Raw genomic sequence first — 18919 nt, 5'->3', positions numbered from 1 at the left:
TTATTGGACACATTAGATATTTTTTGTTTTTGCCAGAGAAATGCAGCTGGTGGATCTACCACGTGACTGTTTCACCAATCAGATGTAGCAACAATAATCATAAATCCGTTGGACCAATCAGCCGCAAAACCAATAACCGCATGGAGTCAAATGGCCACACAGAAGGCAGGGGTCGGGGGAGGGTTGTCTTCAGCAATGGTAGACAGTGAAGCAAACATGTCGCGGTTAGTTTAGCGGTTTTATTTAATGTTGCAATCTTAACATTTAATTAGAAAATAAAGCTAGATGCTAAAAAATACAAGTTTCTTACATTTGTTCTGCTGGACACAGTTCATGGTAAAGTGAGGCCTCTTGTACATGTTCTAATGTTATTTGTTATCTGCTGAGGCATTTGCAGGGCAACTGAACATACAGTATATCTTACACAGGAAATAGTTTACACTGTTCAAACATCCATGTGTTACCTACAGTAGGTATTTATTTCAAAAGCTTTATATTGTTTTATATTGAGATTGGGACATTTGTATTTCTTATTCCTTAATTTGATATTTTGTACAGATATTTCATTTTTTTTTTCGTTTAATTTTTTTAATTTTATTGATTTTATCTGCTTACATACTTTCTAAAAAAAATTAATCAGACATTGTGATGAAACAGTTACTCAGTACTTGAGGAGGCTTTTCACCGAATACTTACTTGGGTGATATTTCAGATTACTACTTTTTACTTCTAGTTGAGTTTTACTGCACCATACTTTTTATTTTGAAGTACAGATACTTTTACTTGAGTAGATTTTTTGGCTACTCTACCCACCTCTGTTCAGAAGTAACACTCCTGTACTTTAGCACCATATGAACAGTATACAAAGAACAGAAAGGACAAAGACAGGCTTTCATATACAGGCAAAGATGAGTTGAAACAACAGTAGAGTGTTTATGTTGAGACTGACTTTATTGATAGAAATCTTTACAGATTTTAATATTCTTTTTAAAAAGAAATCAAATCAAATAATCAATGAGGATATCAATAAGGATTATTAAAAGGTAATAACTGAAACAATCCTTTAAGCCAAGCTAACAAAGAAGACATTTTTGATTTGAATGATCTAATAGGTGAGATTCATTATATAAAATTTTCATTACATTTTTAGAATAAACTTTGCAGATTTTGAGGCCCCACCGAGGTTTTTGGCTGATTCAGTCACAGTTACATCTCCAGCAGTGTAAGTGACACCTTTGTAGGTTCCACTGGTTTTAAATTCCAGCACACCACCATTATGGCACGTAATCTTGACTTTGCCCTTGAAGGGGAGATCAACTGGAGCCTGGACAAGTGTGATGTCCACATCCACGATTTTACCTGGAAGGACTTGAACAGGAAATACGTAAAGCTCCGTTTTCTCTTCAATGATCTTTGGAGGATATGTACCCGTAGGACCAAGTATGAAAACATAGTTTGATTCTTTCTTTGCAATCAGTGGGATTCCTGCAGTCACTTTCAGGGTGTATGTCAACTCCAATTTTCCAGTAACTGACCAGGAGGATTTCGGCGTTATTTTTTGGAAGGTTTCAATTTTAAATTCTTGAGTTTCAGAAATATCATTGTGGTAGGTCATGGATTTGATTTCCCTGATATTCACTTTGGGTATCACTTCCTTAAGTGTAGGATACTCAACATCTGTAAGCTTAGTAGACTCGATCGTGTTAATGAATATGAAGCCGAAGCAATCAATATCTGAACCTGAACGCCCTGTGATTCCCATGCAGATCCCAGAAGCAACATCAACTGGAACTTCTTGGTTCAACCCTTCACTTCTCTGCTTTACATAGAACTCCCTGGAGTGAGTTGTCTTGAATTTGATGGCACCCAGACGTGTTCCCCTTGAATTTGCCCATAGTGAAAGGGAGGTGAAATGCTCTCCATCTTCAAATATAAACTCTTTAACATCCCCAGCAGGTACACCAAACTGCTTGGACTGGCCATCAGTAAGGCAGACCTTTATGGCCTTCACTTGCCAGTCACCGAGCCACACGCAGATCTTTTGCAATGTGGATCCATTTTCAGTGCCATTAAAATTAAAGGGGTTTCCTCCATTCGCACCAACTGCAACTACATCTGCCAGGGCTGACATTATCTTAAGCTTAACCTTCAAAAAGAAAACAGACAATTAGTTGTATTAAGGTCATTTTTAATAATTATTCTTTTTTAAAATAAATAATCAAAAGCTACTGCCAATATTATTTTATGATTCAGATCATAGATAAATCATTAATTTATTCTTACTAACGGCCAATACGTTCTTTTGGAATAAAACCAGTCATTCATTCATAATATATGCCAATGCTTTACATAAAGTTAATTAACCTTAACTAAAATGAATAAATTACTTGTAACTTCTATCTCACACCACTAAAAGGTAGATAGTACCAAAGTACCAATATATATTTTGGGTAGACCAGTATGGCCATCTTTAAACAAAATGGCCGCAGCAAAATTATTCCATCGCACAATTTAAGCCATAAATGAAACCCAAGTTGTGATTCTAATCTATTCTTATTGGTAACCATAATTTAAGTTTCTTTAAAGTTGTTAAAATTGCACCTAATCAATAAAAACCTCACACCAAGTAATAATAGAAAACATAAAAGAATGAATAGATTGCAATAAATTGTTTAATATTGCTACTGTATCCAACTAAATACATTTCCCTTGCAAACGACTTATACATGTTTTTTATAATTAATTTATTTTGGATTAATAAATCAATTTAACTAATTAACGTTTTCACACATAGGAATTTTTGGCGATGAACCTTGATATTCCACCATGTGCTGGCAATGGCATGGACGAAAGCAAAGATTGCATGGAAGTCGACATATTCATGTAATTTCCATGATTAATCTCCTTGACACGTCAGTGCAGCCCTATACTTGGGTTATTTGAAGCTGTTGTGCTCTTTCTATCCTGTCTGGTCAGCGTCCTCAAAAACCTCTGCCTAATTTTATTGATTTCTTTCATGAACATTGTAACCAATTACATAAACAGTACATTACATGTAAAACAATAAAATATGCACAGATTTAAAACAGTAAATTTATGCATGAACTATTAATAAAACATATAAATAAGACACAAACAACTGAGGCGCACATTTTTCACATGTCATCCCTCCAAACCGCTCTGGAAAGCTACAGCTTCTAAATGTTATTTCTTGGAGAAATAATAAGAGAAATTACCCCCACTGAGTATCTACCTCTGCTGTGTCGTCAACTACAATTCCATTAGGAAGGGCCTGTCATAAAACGATTAAAGACCATTATGTGACGTGAACTGGCGGTCACTTTATTTGTAGCTAAATTATTTTTATTTGTAAATGTTCTTCTTTATAAGGGCCACAGGAAGACCTTCACAAAATTAAATAAAAAAGGTAGATCACATTCTCTCTCCCCCTGTCTCTCTCTCTCTCACACAGACACACAACAATTACTATGCTTTTTATCTTTATTAATGTTTTTTGCACTGCTCACCTTTTGTCTTTTTAGAATTTCTGCAGTTTACCTCAGTCTCTGTCCTCTTATGACTCTTGTTGGCCCTGGGGGTGAAAACGTATGAGCAATGGTACAGTTGTTAGCATTCACATAAACTACTGCATCCAATTGTACAGACACAAAAGACAGAGAGAGAGAGAAAGAGAGAGAGAGAGATTGCACTATCCTCGCTTATTCAAGATGACAGTTTATGCACTTCAATATGAGCATGGCTAACATCTGAATCTTGCCTTTCACTTTCTTATCTCGACATTCTTAACTTTACAGTTACTTTTCTTTTTTAATTGTTAAAATTAGCGGACATGCTTTGGCAATACTGTTTCTTGCTATGGTTTCGCCAGAGAACCTTTTTTTACTTGATCTGATTGAGCGAGTGACAGAACGCTTTGCCTGACTAGCTAGTCCTGTGATTTTTCACCCTGATTGATTTTAATAACCAGTTTGCATTTTTCTTGACATGTGATTACACTCGTCTTCCAGGGACATTTCCCCTGGTTTAGGTTTATTTTAGGTCATGTAAAAAAAAATTTTAGTGATTACAAGTGACAAAACAATTTCAAATTTCAATGACACAAAAAGAAAATGAAATAAATAAATATATAAAACAGTCAGTATATGTTATGTTGCTTAAGTTACTGTAATAGGGCTGTGTTTAGAGATTAACTATTCATGCCTAGCAAATATTTATTACTGAAATTTAGCATTTATCATGTCCATATTCAGACCTCAGAAGTAACTCATTCACTATGGTTAAATGCAGCAGTGTTTTATTTCACTTATGCTGCAACAATTTGCATTACTGGTGTTATTATTTATTTATTTACTCAATTAAAGACTGACACATGGTTATAGAAAATGCTACAAAAAAAAAAATGTTCAGAGTTTAAAATTCAGAAGTAGTGTGCTATAAATAATTTTACTTAATGGAACCTTAAAATAAAGCATTACTAAATACAGTAAGAGCAAGATTCATGTAAATTGAAGTAATCTACATATACGTTGAATAACAGACATCATGACAATCATCGGATCAAGAATAGCAGGAACACTTACAAGGAAGTCGTCAGAAGCAGGTAGCTAGAAGTAGAAGTTCCTTTAAAACAAGTCTCCTGGAAGATGCCGGTGTAAGGACAGAAGCTAGACATGCCTATTTATAATACTTAAAATGGGTGGGGTTAAACTTTACAACACACTTCCGAAGAAATGGTTATTCAGGGCAAGGGTGGACTATATATGTGAGCATAGGCAATTATTGTAAGTGGAAATCACTTTACATATGGCTCTTACAGATGTTAATTTCCTTAAACCATCACCGAAAACACATTGTTTTATAAAAGTTATAAGGTCTAATAAAACAATGGGACAAAAAGTCACACCCTCTAACATTGCGTTGGGTAGTATTTTGCTTTTGATTATTCACCATGGCATCGTTTCGATAAGCTTATGCATTGTCCCAACACTTATTTCGGTTTAGACTCAACTCAATTTCTCTCCAAGGTCTCGTGTTGATGATGGGAGAATGAAAGAGATAAATGTTGGAATATGTGCATGTCATCAGGGAAGAAAAAAAAATAATTCATGGAAAAACCTGGTCATTCAGTATAATCACTTTTTTAAAAGAAGGTCATAGAATATACCTGTCTCTCAGATTATCCTACATCCTGAATTCCAAAAAACTTTAAGCCAATATTTGATTCACAATAGAACATAGAGAACAGGAATGTTTCAACTGAGAAATTTTACACTTTTATCCACTAAATGAGCTCATTTCAAATTTAATGTCTGCCTCAGGTCTCAAAAAAGTTGGGACGGTGGCATATTTACCATGGTGTAGCATCTGCTCTTCCATCCGTTCTGTTCCATTCTTACCTGATATAGGTTTTCAGCTTGTAAGAGTTTGCAGTCGTCTTTGACATACTTTTTGTTTAATGATGCGCCAAATGTTCTTTATAGGAGAAAGACCTGGACTGCAGGCAAGAGAATTCAGCACATGGACTCTTCTACTATGAAGCCATTCTTTTGTAATAGCTGCAGCAGTGTGGTTTTGCATTGTCCTACTGAAATACACAAGGCATTCCCTGAAATGAACGTGATCTAAACCCTTTATAATGTATACCTTTCAAAATTCATAGTGCCTTGCAAAAAATGCAAGCTGCTTATAATGTATCCTTCCTCTTTAGCCCAGAGGACACATCGTCCGTGATTTCCAACAAGATAATCAAATTTGGACTCGCCTGAACATAGAAGACGATGATTTATTTTTTTTTTTGAAACATTTCATTTTAAATGAGCCTTGGTCCACAGGACATGGCGATTCTGGACCATGTTTACATATGGCCTCCGTTTTGCATCTGCACATGGGAAGGTGGATTGTGTTTGCCAACAGTGACCTTTGGAAGTATTCCTGGGCCCATTTAATGATGTCAACGACACAATCATGCCAATGAGTGTTGTCTGAGCCCATCCAACAAATGTCTTTGGCCATGTCCCTTCAGCACAGAGATTTCTCCAGTTTCTCTGAATCTTTTGATGATGAGATGATGAGATTTGCAAAGCCTTTGACATTTGACATTGAGGAACATTATTTTTAAAGTATTCCACAATCATTTCACACACTCTTTCACAGATTGGAAAACCTAAAGACAGTACTTACAGTAAGCATTTCTACATTAAGTTTTGGACAAATATGGCAATGATTTTAATTTCACTGTTTGTTTTTAAGGCACTACATGGTCTGTCTCTACAGAACATCAATGACATGATTATTCCATTCAGACAGGGTTCTTTAAATGTGCTGATTAATTACTGCTAACCATCTCACAGTCATGATTATAAACAAGGGTGATGTACATTTTTCAGTAACTTCCTATAGATTTTTGAAGATCATACATTTGAGAGGAAGATCAGATCCAACTATTGCTGCATTCAAATCTTGACCTAGGACCCATATTTTCTCCTGGACTTATGAGAATTGTTTTCATGTCAGGTGTCTCCTCAGTCATTTAATAATGGATACGCTGTCATGTCATTGTGCTTTTTTACGTGTTAAATTTATTTTAGCTTTATCTCAATTAAGACAGCTTTGTCTTATAAATGCCCTTTAGAGAAACAATGAGATGAATGATAATTTCAACTGTCTTTGTCCTTAAGTCATCATCAATTCTTAAAAGCATTGATTATTGCATGATTATAACATTATTTTAAATGTAGGTGTTTCTACATTTAGTTTTTTAGGAGACAAATTGAAGGAATTTGGGTAATACTGAAGTACAACAAAGACAGTTACCGGATTCAGAAGACAAAATGCAGAAAAATGTTTGCAGTATTGGACCTTACATCATTCTTCCAAAGAAAGGTGAGGGGGTCCCATTATGTCTTAGCTGAAAGGCATATTACATATAATACACATTTACTGTCACTAAAATATCTGAGAAGGCATGATTGTTCTTGGTGGCAACGGCAGTGACTAGATTCTGCAGAAGAATTCAGAAGAAGTAACTGTTCTTAAACAATACATTACACTTCCAACGAAAGGTGAGTGTTTGCCTGTACAGGTTCTGTTAGATGAAAGCCTTATTATAATTTTTCCCATAGGTTAAATGTTTGCAACTGTCACTGAAATATCTAACAAGGCATGATTGTTCTTGGTGGCAACGGCAGTGACTAGATTCTGCGGAAGAATTCAAAAGAAATTGCTGTTTTCGAACCATACATTACACTTCCAACAAAAGGTGAGTGTTTGCCTTTACATGTTTTTGTTAGATGAAAGGTATATTACATATGCTTTTCCCATAGGTTAAGTTTTTTAAACTGTCATTGGAATATCTAAGAAGGCATGTTTGTTCTTTTTGGCAATTTAATCATGAATTATTTACATGCTTTTTATTTCAGTACTGAAGCACAACAAAGCACAAAAACTCACACAAAAAAAGTGTCAGAATTAATTGTTTTTTAAAAAAGTGACTTTTAGAATGTATTTCATAAATATGATGGGACAATGTTAATTAAACCCCAAAAAACAGCCATAAATAACAAAATATCAACTTTTAATGACAAAACATGGCACTTCACCTTAACTTGCCTCAGTTTGCAGCCATGAAAAAGTATTTTTCCTTTGTCTTTTTTTTTTTTTTTTTGCATATTGGTCAAACTTAATTGATTCATATTATCCAACAGTTTAAATATTTAATAAAGATATAAGATGCAGTTTTTAAATGATTTTATTTATTACAAGAAAAAAAGCTTTCCAGACCTACTGTAGTTGGACGTGGGGTTAAAACTAATTTTCCCTGAACCTAATGACTGGTTTTGCCACCCTTGGCAGCAACAACTGCAATGAAGCGTTTGCAATAACCGATAACATTGCTCTGGAGGAATTTCGGCAGACTCTTCTTTGCAGATTTTTTTCAAATTCAGCCACACTGAAGCATCGAGCATGAACCACCTATTTAACTGAGGTCTTAAACTGCAGTTCTTTAGATGCTTTTATGAGCTTATGAATGAGTCGCCATTGTGCTCTGGGAAGTAACTTTTGGGACAAATAACTTTTTCACATAGTGCCAGGTAGGTTTGTATAGCTTTTTTCCCTTAATAAATGAAATCATCAGCGGAATGTTCTTTTAACTGTTTACTGGAGTCCATGGGGAATGCTCTTCAAGCCTTTTTTGGTTTTGTTCCAAATGCCCTAATCAACTCTTTGATATCACACTTTTGAGAGTTAGATGAAACAGAGGAAAATCAGCTAGAATCTAATCTTTTAAAACTATCACGCTGCTAGTATGTGTGTCGGATTATCACTCCATCATCTTCACTATCAGAAGTCACACCACAAGACAATGCAAGAATAGGTACATCACATTACCATCTCAGGTTGTGTTATTTCTGCAACATCCTTTAACAGAGGTTCTCGAATGTGATATGCCTTCAGCATGTTCACATGACATACACACGATTTCTTTCACCGATCAGGGGGTAAAAATTATGTAACCTGCATCACTCAATTTCTTTAGCATTTCGTACGGTCCTGAAAAACGTGTCTCACGTCTCTGCTCACGTTTCCCCAGCAAAACATAACATATTGGAAAAAAATAATAATGATTAAAGAAATAAATTAAATCAGACTTAATAGTTGGATTTGATACTTTCCTTTTTATTTACTGTATGGAAAGTCGTATTATTCTTTCTCTGGAGAATAAACAAACCTGGTAGATTGTCTTGAAAGTCTTGACCAGTGAAGGACTGGCCATCTGGAGCACCATGAAACATTCATTGAAATGCAATCCTTATGCACAGAAAAAAAGAAACTACACAGCAAAAATATGTTATTATTTCATGACTTGAATAAATCGGCTCGCATCTGAGCGCGCTAACGTGTTGAAAAAATGCCAGCGATTATCAAGAGAGTAGTCTTTATACAAAATATATTTGTGTTTGTTCTACAGTATTTCTTGGGGGGGGGGGGGGGGGGGATAAGCGTGCTTATCATCCTTTTAATCAAAACGCTCCCTTTTGTTTTTTGCTTCGAGTTTAATCATGCAGCACTTTTAGTATTCATAGCAAAAGCTACCCAACAGTGTAATTAAAGTACCCAACAAAACACAGAATTTTGACTCAATATAAACAACCCAACGATGTGTTTACAGAAACCCAGAATTTTTTAGTGAACTACCACTAATGAATGGAGAAAGCGCAGTCAAAGCCCGGGGATTCTGCTTGCTGTCATGTTGTATTCAGTGAGTAGCATATATGTTTGTGTTTGTTGTATTTTTTCTGTAGTTTTATCGCTAAATCTGCTCATATCTGTGCACGCGTTTATCAGCCTCAGATTAAAAAGCGTGCATGCGCAACTCATTTTTACTTTGCAAATGGCAGTGTTTATTGTTTAGTGTATAAACACCATAAAACAACATTGTTTTAGCCTAACATATAATACATTTTTGTATTCTTTGTCTTTTTGCACACACGCGCGGGTGCGTTACAATAATAATAACAACAATAATACCAATAATAATAAATTCGGAGCGCTACTACCAATAATAATAATACTGAATGGAGAAAGCGCAGTGTAAGAAGTATCATCATTGAAGGAGAGAAGAAAATGAAGAATAAATACAAATTAATATTTACAGTTTGAGCTTGACACGATTATTTAAATTTTGTTTATTGTAACATGTTTATTGTCAATGGGCGCCTAAGAGAGAAAACACATTTTCGGCTTCACACAATACTTTAGATTAAAACACGACTGCCCCCTACAGGTAATGAACGGCATTTTCACAGCTTGCCTCGCGCTGTTGCGGCAGCTCGCAAGATTCCTTTTCTCAAAACGTGCATTCTTAATGGCCAGATCTGTATTTTAACATACCTAGCCGTACAAAATATACAAAATGTGACTACAAAAATGGACAATATAGATACACTTGGGGAAATTGACGAGGAATTTAAATAGAAATGTCCAGGGTGTGTACAAATGTGCATAAATGTGTAATGTCAATGAATTGTCCATATTTGTCCATAAAAGTGCAGTGTGCAAAAATGGTTTAGTCCAGCGTCTCACTGACTGCAACAGAAAAAACAGTCAGGAAGAGGTTTTCATGATCTCGACCTGACCTTGGTCCAGCATTGCTTGCTGTAGATTGAGTGCAAGTCAGGGAGCTTTGTGCAGATCATGCGCTCAGCTGATTGCACCTCTTTCTTTAGCTTGTGAGTCCTGCATGGTGCTGTTCCCGAACCAGGTCGTGATGTCTCCAATGTAAGCACACTGGAGGGCAGTCTAAAGTCTCTCCCAGTGTCTAAGGTGGTAGAGACTCTGCCAGGCCTTTTTTGCCACAGTGTTAATGTGACAGGACCATGACAGGTCCTGCGTGATGTGAATACCGATGTTTCAGAAGCTGACCACTCTCTGGGGTCTGGTATTTCCTTTGCTGCTTTGTACTGTACTTATGTCCACTATCGACTCATTTGTCTTGCTGACATTTAGAAAGAGATTGTTCCTCTGGTACCTGTTCTCCAGATTCCTAATCACCTCCAGGTAGGCTGGCTCATTGTTGTAAGAGATTAGAGAGAACAAAAAGTGGTAAGTTTCTAGAATACCTTAAAAACATTAAACTTACATAAACACAATCTAGTCAACTGTACATCATGGAAGAGACAGTCGGTTTAACAGTACAAGGTCACCTGTTTGCATTTGAGCAGTCTGAGATTTCAGGCGTGTCACGTATTTAGATGCCTGTGACATGCTGGTCAGATTTACTGATTGAAGTTTTTGAAGACAGACTTAACACAGATGGTCCAAGGTGAGAGTTTTTAATTTAAATTACAGCTTTCACAATTCAGCCTGTGTTTAGAAGGATGTACTGTTACTCCTAGCTCAACAGTAAAAGACCTGGGCGTAATATTAGACAGTAACTTGTCCTTTGAAAATACTATTTCCAATATCACAAAAACAGCCTTTTTCCATCTTAGAAATATTGCCAAACTTAGGAGCATCTTATCCGTATCTGATGCAGAAAAGCTAGTTCATTCATTCATGACCTCCAGACTGGACTATTGTTATGCATTACTAGGTGGTTGTCCTGCATCCTCAATAAACAAGCTTCAGTTAGTCCAAAATGCAGCCGCCAGGGTTCTCACTAGATCCAGAAAATATGATCATATAACCCCAATATTATCATCCCTGCACTGGCTACCTGTTCAGTTTAAAATTAATTACAAAATAGTATTACTTACATACAAGGCTTTAAATAGTTTAGCTCCCACATACCTAACCAGTCTTCTGTTACGCTACAATCCACCACGCTCCTTAAGATCACAAAACTCCGGACTTCTGGTAGTTCCCAGAATGTTTTAATCTACAAAAGGGGGCAGGGCATTTTTATATTTAGCTCCAAAACTTTGGAATAGCCTTCCAGACAGTGTTCGGGGCTCAGACACAGTTTCCCAGTTTAAAAGTAGGCTCAAGACGCATCTCGTTAATCTGGCATACACGTAACTCATCCCATAACCTCATACTCCAGTACATCTATTCTGAATGGTAACTACGCTAATTCTCCATTGTACCAGTTTCAGTAGACAAAGGCCAACCCTGCGAGGATCCTGAGGCATCCAGAGAAAGACCAGCTCCAGCTGGATTCTGCTTTATGATGGTTGGAGCTACACATCCTGCTCCTGTGCTCCCAGTGATCCAGACCCCATTTGCCCTCTGCACCTACTGACTCATCCCTATGCTGAACTGGACTTCATGTTAATTTAAAGAATTTCTGTTATATTGTACTTTCAGCTGCATAACACACATGATGTTATATCATCTCTATCTGTTATCACCCAAATGAGGATGGGTTCCCTGTTGAGTCTGGTTCCTCTCAAGGTTTCTTCCTATTGCCATCTCAGGGAGTTTTTCCTTGCCACTGTCGCCGTCACCCTTGGCTTGCTCATCAGAGAAATTTCATTTATTCATCTCATTATTATCTAGACACATTTTTCTCACACATACACAGTTTATTCTTACTATTTTATTCTCATTAATATTTTATTTTATATATATTTTATATATATATATTATTTTTTAATGAATTTATTTCACTTTTGTGAAGCTGCTTTGAGACAATGACCATTGTTAAAAGCGCTATATAAATAAAATTGAATTAAATTGAATTAAATTAAATAATACTGTAAACCATATGAAAGGTTAATAATTTGTTAAAGGACCAGCAGGGCGGTGTTTTTTGATCTACAATGCAAATGGTGTGAATGGTGTCAGATGTGTAACTTGTCCAGATATTTAGCAACAATTTATTAAGGAGAAAAAGTGTTATTTAATATTTTTTGCAATACTTTGGGTAAACATTCCTCCATCAATCACATAGACATCAATAGCAGCAATTGTACATCATACTCACAGTAAGGTTGAGTCTAGTATTTTGACAGAGACATTTCTTGTGACTGTACACCACACAATTAATTTGAAATATTTGAAAACATTTTAGAATGTCTACTTTTATTTAAAGTTAAAAAAAAAAAAAGGAACCTACATCTTCATGGCACCAAAATACCCAGAATACTCACTCATACCAAACGCTCTGCTTATATAACCCCAGTCTTGTCTGATTTTTATTGGCTCCCAGTTGTCTACCGTATCGAATTCAAAATTCTTCTCCTTGTTTTTAAATCCATAAATCGCTTAGCTCTCTCTTACCTTTTTAATCTGCTTGCTTTTTAATCTGCTTACCTTAGAGAAATAAGAGACAGCTGAACTGTACAGGACCAAATATACAATATAAGAAACATATAGTAGATGAGAAAAGAACAGTTGTGCAATACAAAGACATAGAATTTAGGACTATCAGGGTATCCGCGGATCCTTAAAAAGTCTTAAAAAGTCTTAAATTCCATAATTTAAAAATAAGGCCTTAATAAGCATTAAAATGTCTTAAATTCGCGTTTCAAAGGTCTTAAAAATTCAATCTAACCGACCCTGTAAAGAAGATTTTATTTATTAAATTTGAAATCTTTTTGTCTATTTGTCACGTATCGCAAAATGGGCGGAACCAATTAAAAGACGCGTTCGCGGGGAGTTCGCTTGACACAGGCTTTACGGTAACGCTGCGTGAACCATGATAAAGCATGATTGAGCTTTAGCCTTGTTTAGCCATGGGGAAATGTAAGTTTAATGAAAAATGGTTACATAACCCTAATTTTGCGCCGTGGTTAAGACCAGTTAGTAGCAGTGTGTTCGAGGTCCGGTGCATACTATGCAAAAAAAACTTAAAACTCGGAACAATGGGAGTGAAAGCTTTGGAGACGCACATGCAGTGTGAAAAACACAAAGTGGCTGCGGAAACCTGTCGGAAAACACCTGGTATTTACCAGTTCTGCTCCTTCGAGCCCACAACAGTAGGCCTACCACAGAGCGCTGCTGCATCCCAAACATCGGCGGCTGCATCAGCTGCAACTTCAAGCACTGCGGTTTCCGCTCCAGCAGACATCAGAGCAACGTTTGCCTCTACCACAACACTCAGAGCCGAGGTACTCTGGTGTCTGCATACGATAACGAAGCATCAGTCTTATACTGCTAACGAAGCTGTCGGTGACGTTTTCCGAACTATGTTTCCAGACTCTGAAATCGCTCGTACATTTAAGTGTGGCAAAGACAAAACCGCATACATTGCCAGATTTGGACTGGCTCCTTACATAACCAAGCTCCTCGTTGCGGATGTTAACAAGGAAAAGTTTGTTTTAATGTTTGATGAGAGCCTTAATGAAACGTCCAAAAGAAAGCAGTTGGACTTGCATGTTCGATTTTGGGGGCAGGATTGCGTCCAGTCAAGATACCTAGGGTCACAATTCATGGGACATGGAACAGCTCAGGATTTGCTTCACCATTTCAAAGTAAGTACCAACCCATCACAAATCAAATTTGTATGTATCATTGGAAGCAATAATTATTGTTATATGATATGGAGTCTCTCTCTCTCTCTCTCCTCTCTCTCTCTCTCTCTATATATATATATATATATATATATACTGTATATATATATATGTATGTGTGTATATGTGTGTGTGTGTGTGTGTGTGTGTGTGTATATATATATATATATATATATATATATACACACACATATATATATATATATATATATATATATATTTATTTATTTATATATATATATTTATTTATAAATATATATATATTTATTTATAAATATATATATATTTATTTATAAATATATAAATATAATAAAATATGATTAAATATGTATGTATATGTGTGTGTTTAATTTTGTTTCATTAACAATCAATTTTTTAATAGAACATGTTTTATGTATGAAAGTTTTATGATGCATATATACATTATATATATATATATATATATATATACATACATGCATACATGCATAAATACACACACACACACACACATATATTTATACATATATATGTATATATATACATAAACAAGATTTAATATGTGTGTATAAGTATATGTGTGTGTGTGTGTGTATGTATATATATATATATATATATATATATATTTTATTTTTTTATTTATTTACCTCTTCCCTAGGAATGTGCATTGCAGTTGGACTTGAAAAACCTTCTGTCTGTTTCTATGGATGGACCAAATGTTACTTGGAAGTTTTTAGATCTCCTGCAACAGGAGCATCATGAGCAGTTTGGTGGCACACAGCTAATTGTGGTGGGGAGCTGTGGCCTCCACACCCTCCACAATGCCTGCAAACGTGGCTTCTCCATTTGGCACATGGAGAAGGTTCTAAGGGCCTTGCACATACTCTTCCACAATGCGCCAGCTAGGAGAGAGGATTTCACGGCTCTAACCAAATGCACAAAATTTCCACTTCCATTCTGTGGACACAGGTGGCTCGAAAATCTACCAGTCGTGGAGAGAGCTTTGGAGGTTTGGCCATCAGTGACCATGTACATGGATGCAGTCAGAAAAAAGAAGATACCAAATCCAGGAACGGCATCTTATGACACTCCTGAAGTTGCTGAAAAAGATCATCTTATCCTGGCAAAGCTACATTTCTATATGGCTATCACAAGGACTTTCAGTCCTTTTCTTACCTTCTATCAAACAGATGTGCCTGTGATTCCGTTCCTTGCCAAAGACTTGGCTGAGCTGTTGAAGGTATTGTATTTCCAGTGCAGCACTCTCATAATGCTAATAATAATTAATAATAATAATAATAATAATAATAATAATAATAATAATTTTTATTGAATTTTAAATCTTGTTTGGAAGTTTTCCATTTAATGGGATACATAGTTTTTGGAACTAGGAGATGAAGCAAACACTAACAACAATAGTTATAGTAGTATACTAAAATTGAACTCAAGTAAATGTAACTTTTTTGTGTGTTTTGGCAGAGTATGCTGAGGCGTTTTGTCAAGAAAGAAGTACTCAAGGATATTAGTCCACTTCAGCTGGTCAGATTGGATGTCTGTGACAATCAGAGCTGGGTCAACCCAAAGGAAGTTAACATAGGCTTGGGTGCAGAATCTCTTCTTAAGGTATTGTTTTCAAGTTATTTTGATTCAGCTAAAAGCTTGATTTCATAAAAGGTCATAATAGGTTATAATAGATTTTTGCATCCTCCCATCAGGAACTACAGAAACAGAAAAAGATAGGGGAACTCACAGTTCTGGAGTTTAGGAAAGATTGTCTTAAAATGATGTCTACCATCATCCAGAAAGTACAGGAAAAGAGCCCATTAAAGTATCCTGTAGTGAGGCAGGTGGCCTGTTTGGATCCCAGCATGATGTTATCTGACCCTGACTGGTGCAAGAGCAACATGACAAAACTGGTGCAGAAGTTTTTGCAAGCCCAACAGTTGTCAGGAGGTGTCTCTGCTGGTAGGAAAGAATAGTTCAGTTCTATCGAAGTGTAGTATGTAGCAAGTTGTGAAATATGACATTATTCTAAATGTAAAAAATGGCTTGTGTAAAAATTGTATTAATACTTTATATGCATACTTTTTTTTTTCTTTTTTCTTTTTTAAATAAAATTAATTGTATTTTTTCCTTACTGTTTTCTGTAGGTGATGTGATAATCCAGCAGTTTAGTAACATGTTATCTGCTGAAAATGAGACCCTTGTCTCATACAGATCCACAGAGACCAGGCTAGATACGTTCTTGCATGGTGTACTTGCCGAGCGCTATGATGAGTTGTGGGGCTTTTGCAAGAAACTGCTTCTCCTGTCCCATGGGCAGGCTACAGTGGAGAGGGGATTCTCCATTAACAAAGAAGTGGAGACCTGCAATATGCAGGAGGAGACAATGGTCACACATCGACTGGTATGCGATTATGTCAACATCTGTGGAGGGCTCCTCAATGTGCCTATTTCTAAAGAGTTACTGGCCTCAGCTGCATCTGCCAGGTCTAGATATAGAATGCACCTGGATCAGCAGAAGGCTAAGAAAATTACAGATGTCCAGGCACAGAAACGGAAATCTTTAGAAGAAAACATTGAGCACCTGAAAAAGAAAAAGAAAATTCTGGTCCAGGTATCTATGAGCCTGCAGAGGGATGCGGATCAGCTTGCAGAAGAAGCTGAAGGAAAAGCTGGCACCTTGATGGCACAGCTCATTACAAAATCGAACACACTGAGGAAGAGGTATAAAGAAAAAACAAGTGAATTACAGCAAATTGAGACCGAGTTGGAGGCAAAGGGCAAAGAACTGAGATCAATACAGTAAAAAACAAATGTTCAGGTTAATGGCATGCAGTGTACTTACTGCTGTGCAGTGTTTGTTTGAAATCTTCATAAGCCCATGGCTGTCAATATTATTCCCAATGATTAGTCAGTGCAAAGAATATTTTGCAATTTTGTTTCACTCTTTCTGTAAATCAATAAAGAGTTTAATTGGTTGTGTTGTGTGGTGTTTGCAAATTTGTTACTACAAAATTGGTCTTAAATTTCATTCTGTACGGTATTAAAAAGGTCTTAAAAAGTCTTAAATCTATCTCGTAGAAACCTGCAGATACCCTGGACTATGTGTGGGAATGAGGTTGAATATAAATGTCACGATCTGGGTGTATTGGCAGGTGTTGAACGCCGTGGGCGGAAGGAGCAGGCATAGAGGCAGAGGGGTGGTGTAACCAAAAAAAGAGTCTTTTTTTAATAATCGTTAAACAAAGTATAAATAAAGATACAAACAAAGGAACAAACAAACTTAAACGATACTTAACTTTGTGCTAACAGGGGCTCTCTGGCGAGACACATAACACGCCCTGCGGCGAGACACATAACACGCCCTGCGGCGAGACACATAACACGCCCTGCGGCGAGACACATAACACGCCCTGCGGCGAGACACATAACACGCCCTGCGGCGAGACACATAACACGCCCTGCGGCGAGACACATAACACGCCCTGCGGCGAGACACATAACACGCCCTGCGGCGAGACACATAACACGCCCTGCGGCGAGACACATAACACGCCCTGCGGCGAGACACATAACACGCCCTGCGGCGAGACACATAACACGCCCTGCGGCGAGACACATAACACGCCCTGCGGCGAGACACATAACACGCCCTGCGGCGAGACACATAACACGCCCTGCGGCGAGACACATAACACGCCCTGCGGCGAGACACATAACACGCCCTGCGGCGAGACACATAACACGCCCTGCGGCGAGACACATAACACGCCCTGCGGCGAGACACATAACACGCCCTGCGGCGAGACACATAACACGCCCTGCGGCGAGACACATAAGCATTGCTTAACCATGGCAGTTAGCTACACATACACCTAGCTAAGCATGTCTTTAGCCCCAACATGCACTAAGCTATACTTACCTAATAGCTTAAACACACTAGGGAATAGGGGCACAGAAACACAGACAAAGGATACCCAGTGGCTAGGCGAGGCAGCCCTCCAAGACTAAGCGAGGCGGCACTCACAAGCTAGTCGTTACTCCCCAGTCAGGAGGGACAGCACTCTAAAACTAGGCGCACTGGGACAATAGGGGGAGAGGAAACACAGGACAGCTAGAGACACAGAGGGGCTATGGCTAGAAGCATGCTAGTACTGTAACTGTACTCTAACTCAACATAAACTTTAGCTAATCATGCTCCTAGCCACACACACACCTAACTGCTTACCTGCTCTAGCTAACCACACGAACACAGGAGGACAGGACTGAATCAGCTCCACAAACACAGACACACAAAACATACACAGAGACATTGCCAATAAGAGAGCCCAAGTCAACACAACTAAAATCAAAGTATAAATTAAACAGATAATAAAACAAACCAAAATGCCCACATAACTGACAGTGGTATTACCAAAAAATGCTCGACCCAGTTTCCCAGTCTAAACAGCTATTTATAGATTGATTGATGGCTACCTCGGTTCAGGTGTGCACTGCATCACCTGACCGAGGTGCCTGCTGGGAAACTGAGTCGGCCAACAAAACTACAAAATAAAAACAGTGACCTCTAGTGGAGGACCCTTACAATAAATTGAGTATAAATAGAAATGTCATGGATTTAACGTGTTTAAACTGACTGCATCCGGGTAACAGAATGTCCAGGGGGTGTGCAAATATACTTGAAGTGACATATTTAAAGTGACTTGTAATAATTTAACCTAACTAATGTCCACCAATGTGTAGTTGTGCAGTGGCCACTAGTGTAAGTGAATGTCCAGAATTTTTTATACGTAAAGCATGTAAATAATTCATGATTATTTTGCCAAAAAGAACAAACATGCCTTCTTAGATATCTCAGTGACAGTTTAAAGAACTTAACCTATATAAAAAGCATATGTCATATACCTTCTATCTAACTAAAACCTGTACAGGCAAACAATGACCTTTAATTGGAAGTGTAATGT

At 37.2% G+C, this 18919-nt stretch overlaps 2 protein-coding genes across 2 annotated transcripts; one reads left to right on the top strand and one right to left on the bottom strand.

The window, feature by feature from the left end:
- Positions 1 to 1138: 1138 nt before the first annotated feature.
- Positions 1139 to 2140, bottom strand: LOC128520204 (aerolysin-like protein). Its single transcript, XM_053494325.1, has one exon. It carries the CDS (start codon positions 2129 to 2131, stop codon positions 1139 to 1141), a length of 993 nt encoding a protein of 330 aa, XP_053350300.1. The 5' UTR covers positions 2132 to 2140.
- A 12920-nt stretch (positions 2141 to 15060) lies between these two features.
- Positions 15061 to 16837, top strand: LOC128526865 (uncharacterized). Its single transcript, XM_053499060.1, has 4 exons — positions 15061 to 15192; positions 15432 to 15575; positions 15668 to 15917; positions 16103 to 16837. Exons 1-4 carry the CDS (start codon positions 15094 to 15096, stop codon positions 16759 to 16761), a joined length of 1152 nt encoding a protein of 383 aa, XP_053355035.1. The 5' UTR covers positions 15061 to 15093; the 3' UTR covers positions 16762 to 16837.
- The last annotated feature ends 2082 nt before the right edge of the window (positions 16838 to 18919 follow it).

The sequence above is a fragment of the Clarias gariepinus genome, chromosome 1 (genome assembly GCF_024256425.1).
Source record: "Clarias gariepinus isolate MV-2021 ecotype Netherlands chromosome 1, CGAR_prim_01v2, whole genome shotgun sequence".
NCBI lineage: Eukaryota > Metazoa > Chordata > Actinopteri > Siluriformes > Clariidae > Clarias > Clarias gariepinus.
The sequence above is the reverse complement of the archived record's forward strand: the minus strand, read 5'-3'. Positions and strand labels throughout refer to the sequence as shown.

Bases quoted from the DNA above. Each gene is read 5' to 3' on its own strand.
- LOC128526865 (XM_053499060.1), top strand. From the start codon at position 15,094: ATGGCTATCACAAGGACTTTCAGTCCTTTTCTTACCTTCTATCAAACA. The intron at 15,193-15,431 runs GTATTGTATTTC...GTGTTTTGGCAG, and splicing joins ACTTGGCTGAGCTGTTGAAG to AGTATGCTGAGGCGTTTTGT. The intron at 15,576-15,667 runs GTATTGTTTTCA...TCCTCCCATCAG, and splicing joins GTGCAGAATCTCTTCTTAAG to GAACTACAGAAACAGAAAAA.
- LOC128520204 (XM_053494325.1), bottom strand. From the start codon at position 2,131: ATGTCAGCCCTGGCAGATGTAGTTGCAGTTGGTGCGAATGGAGGAAAC.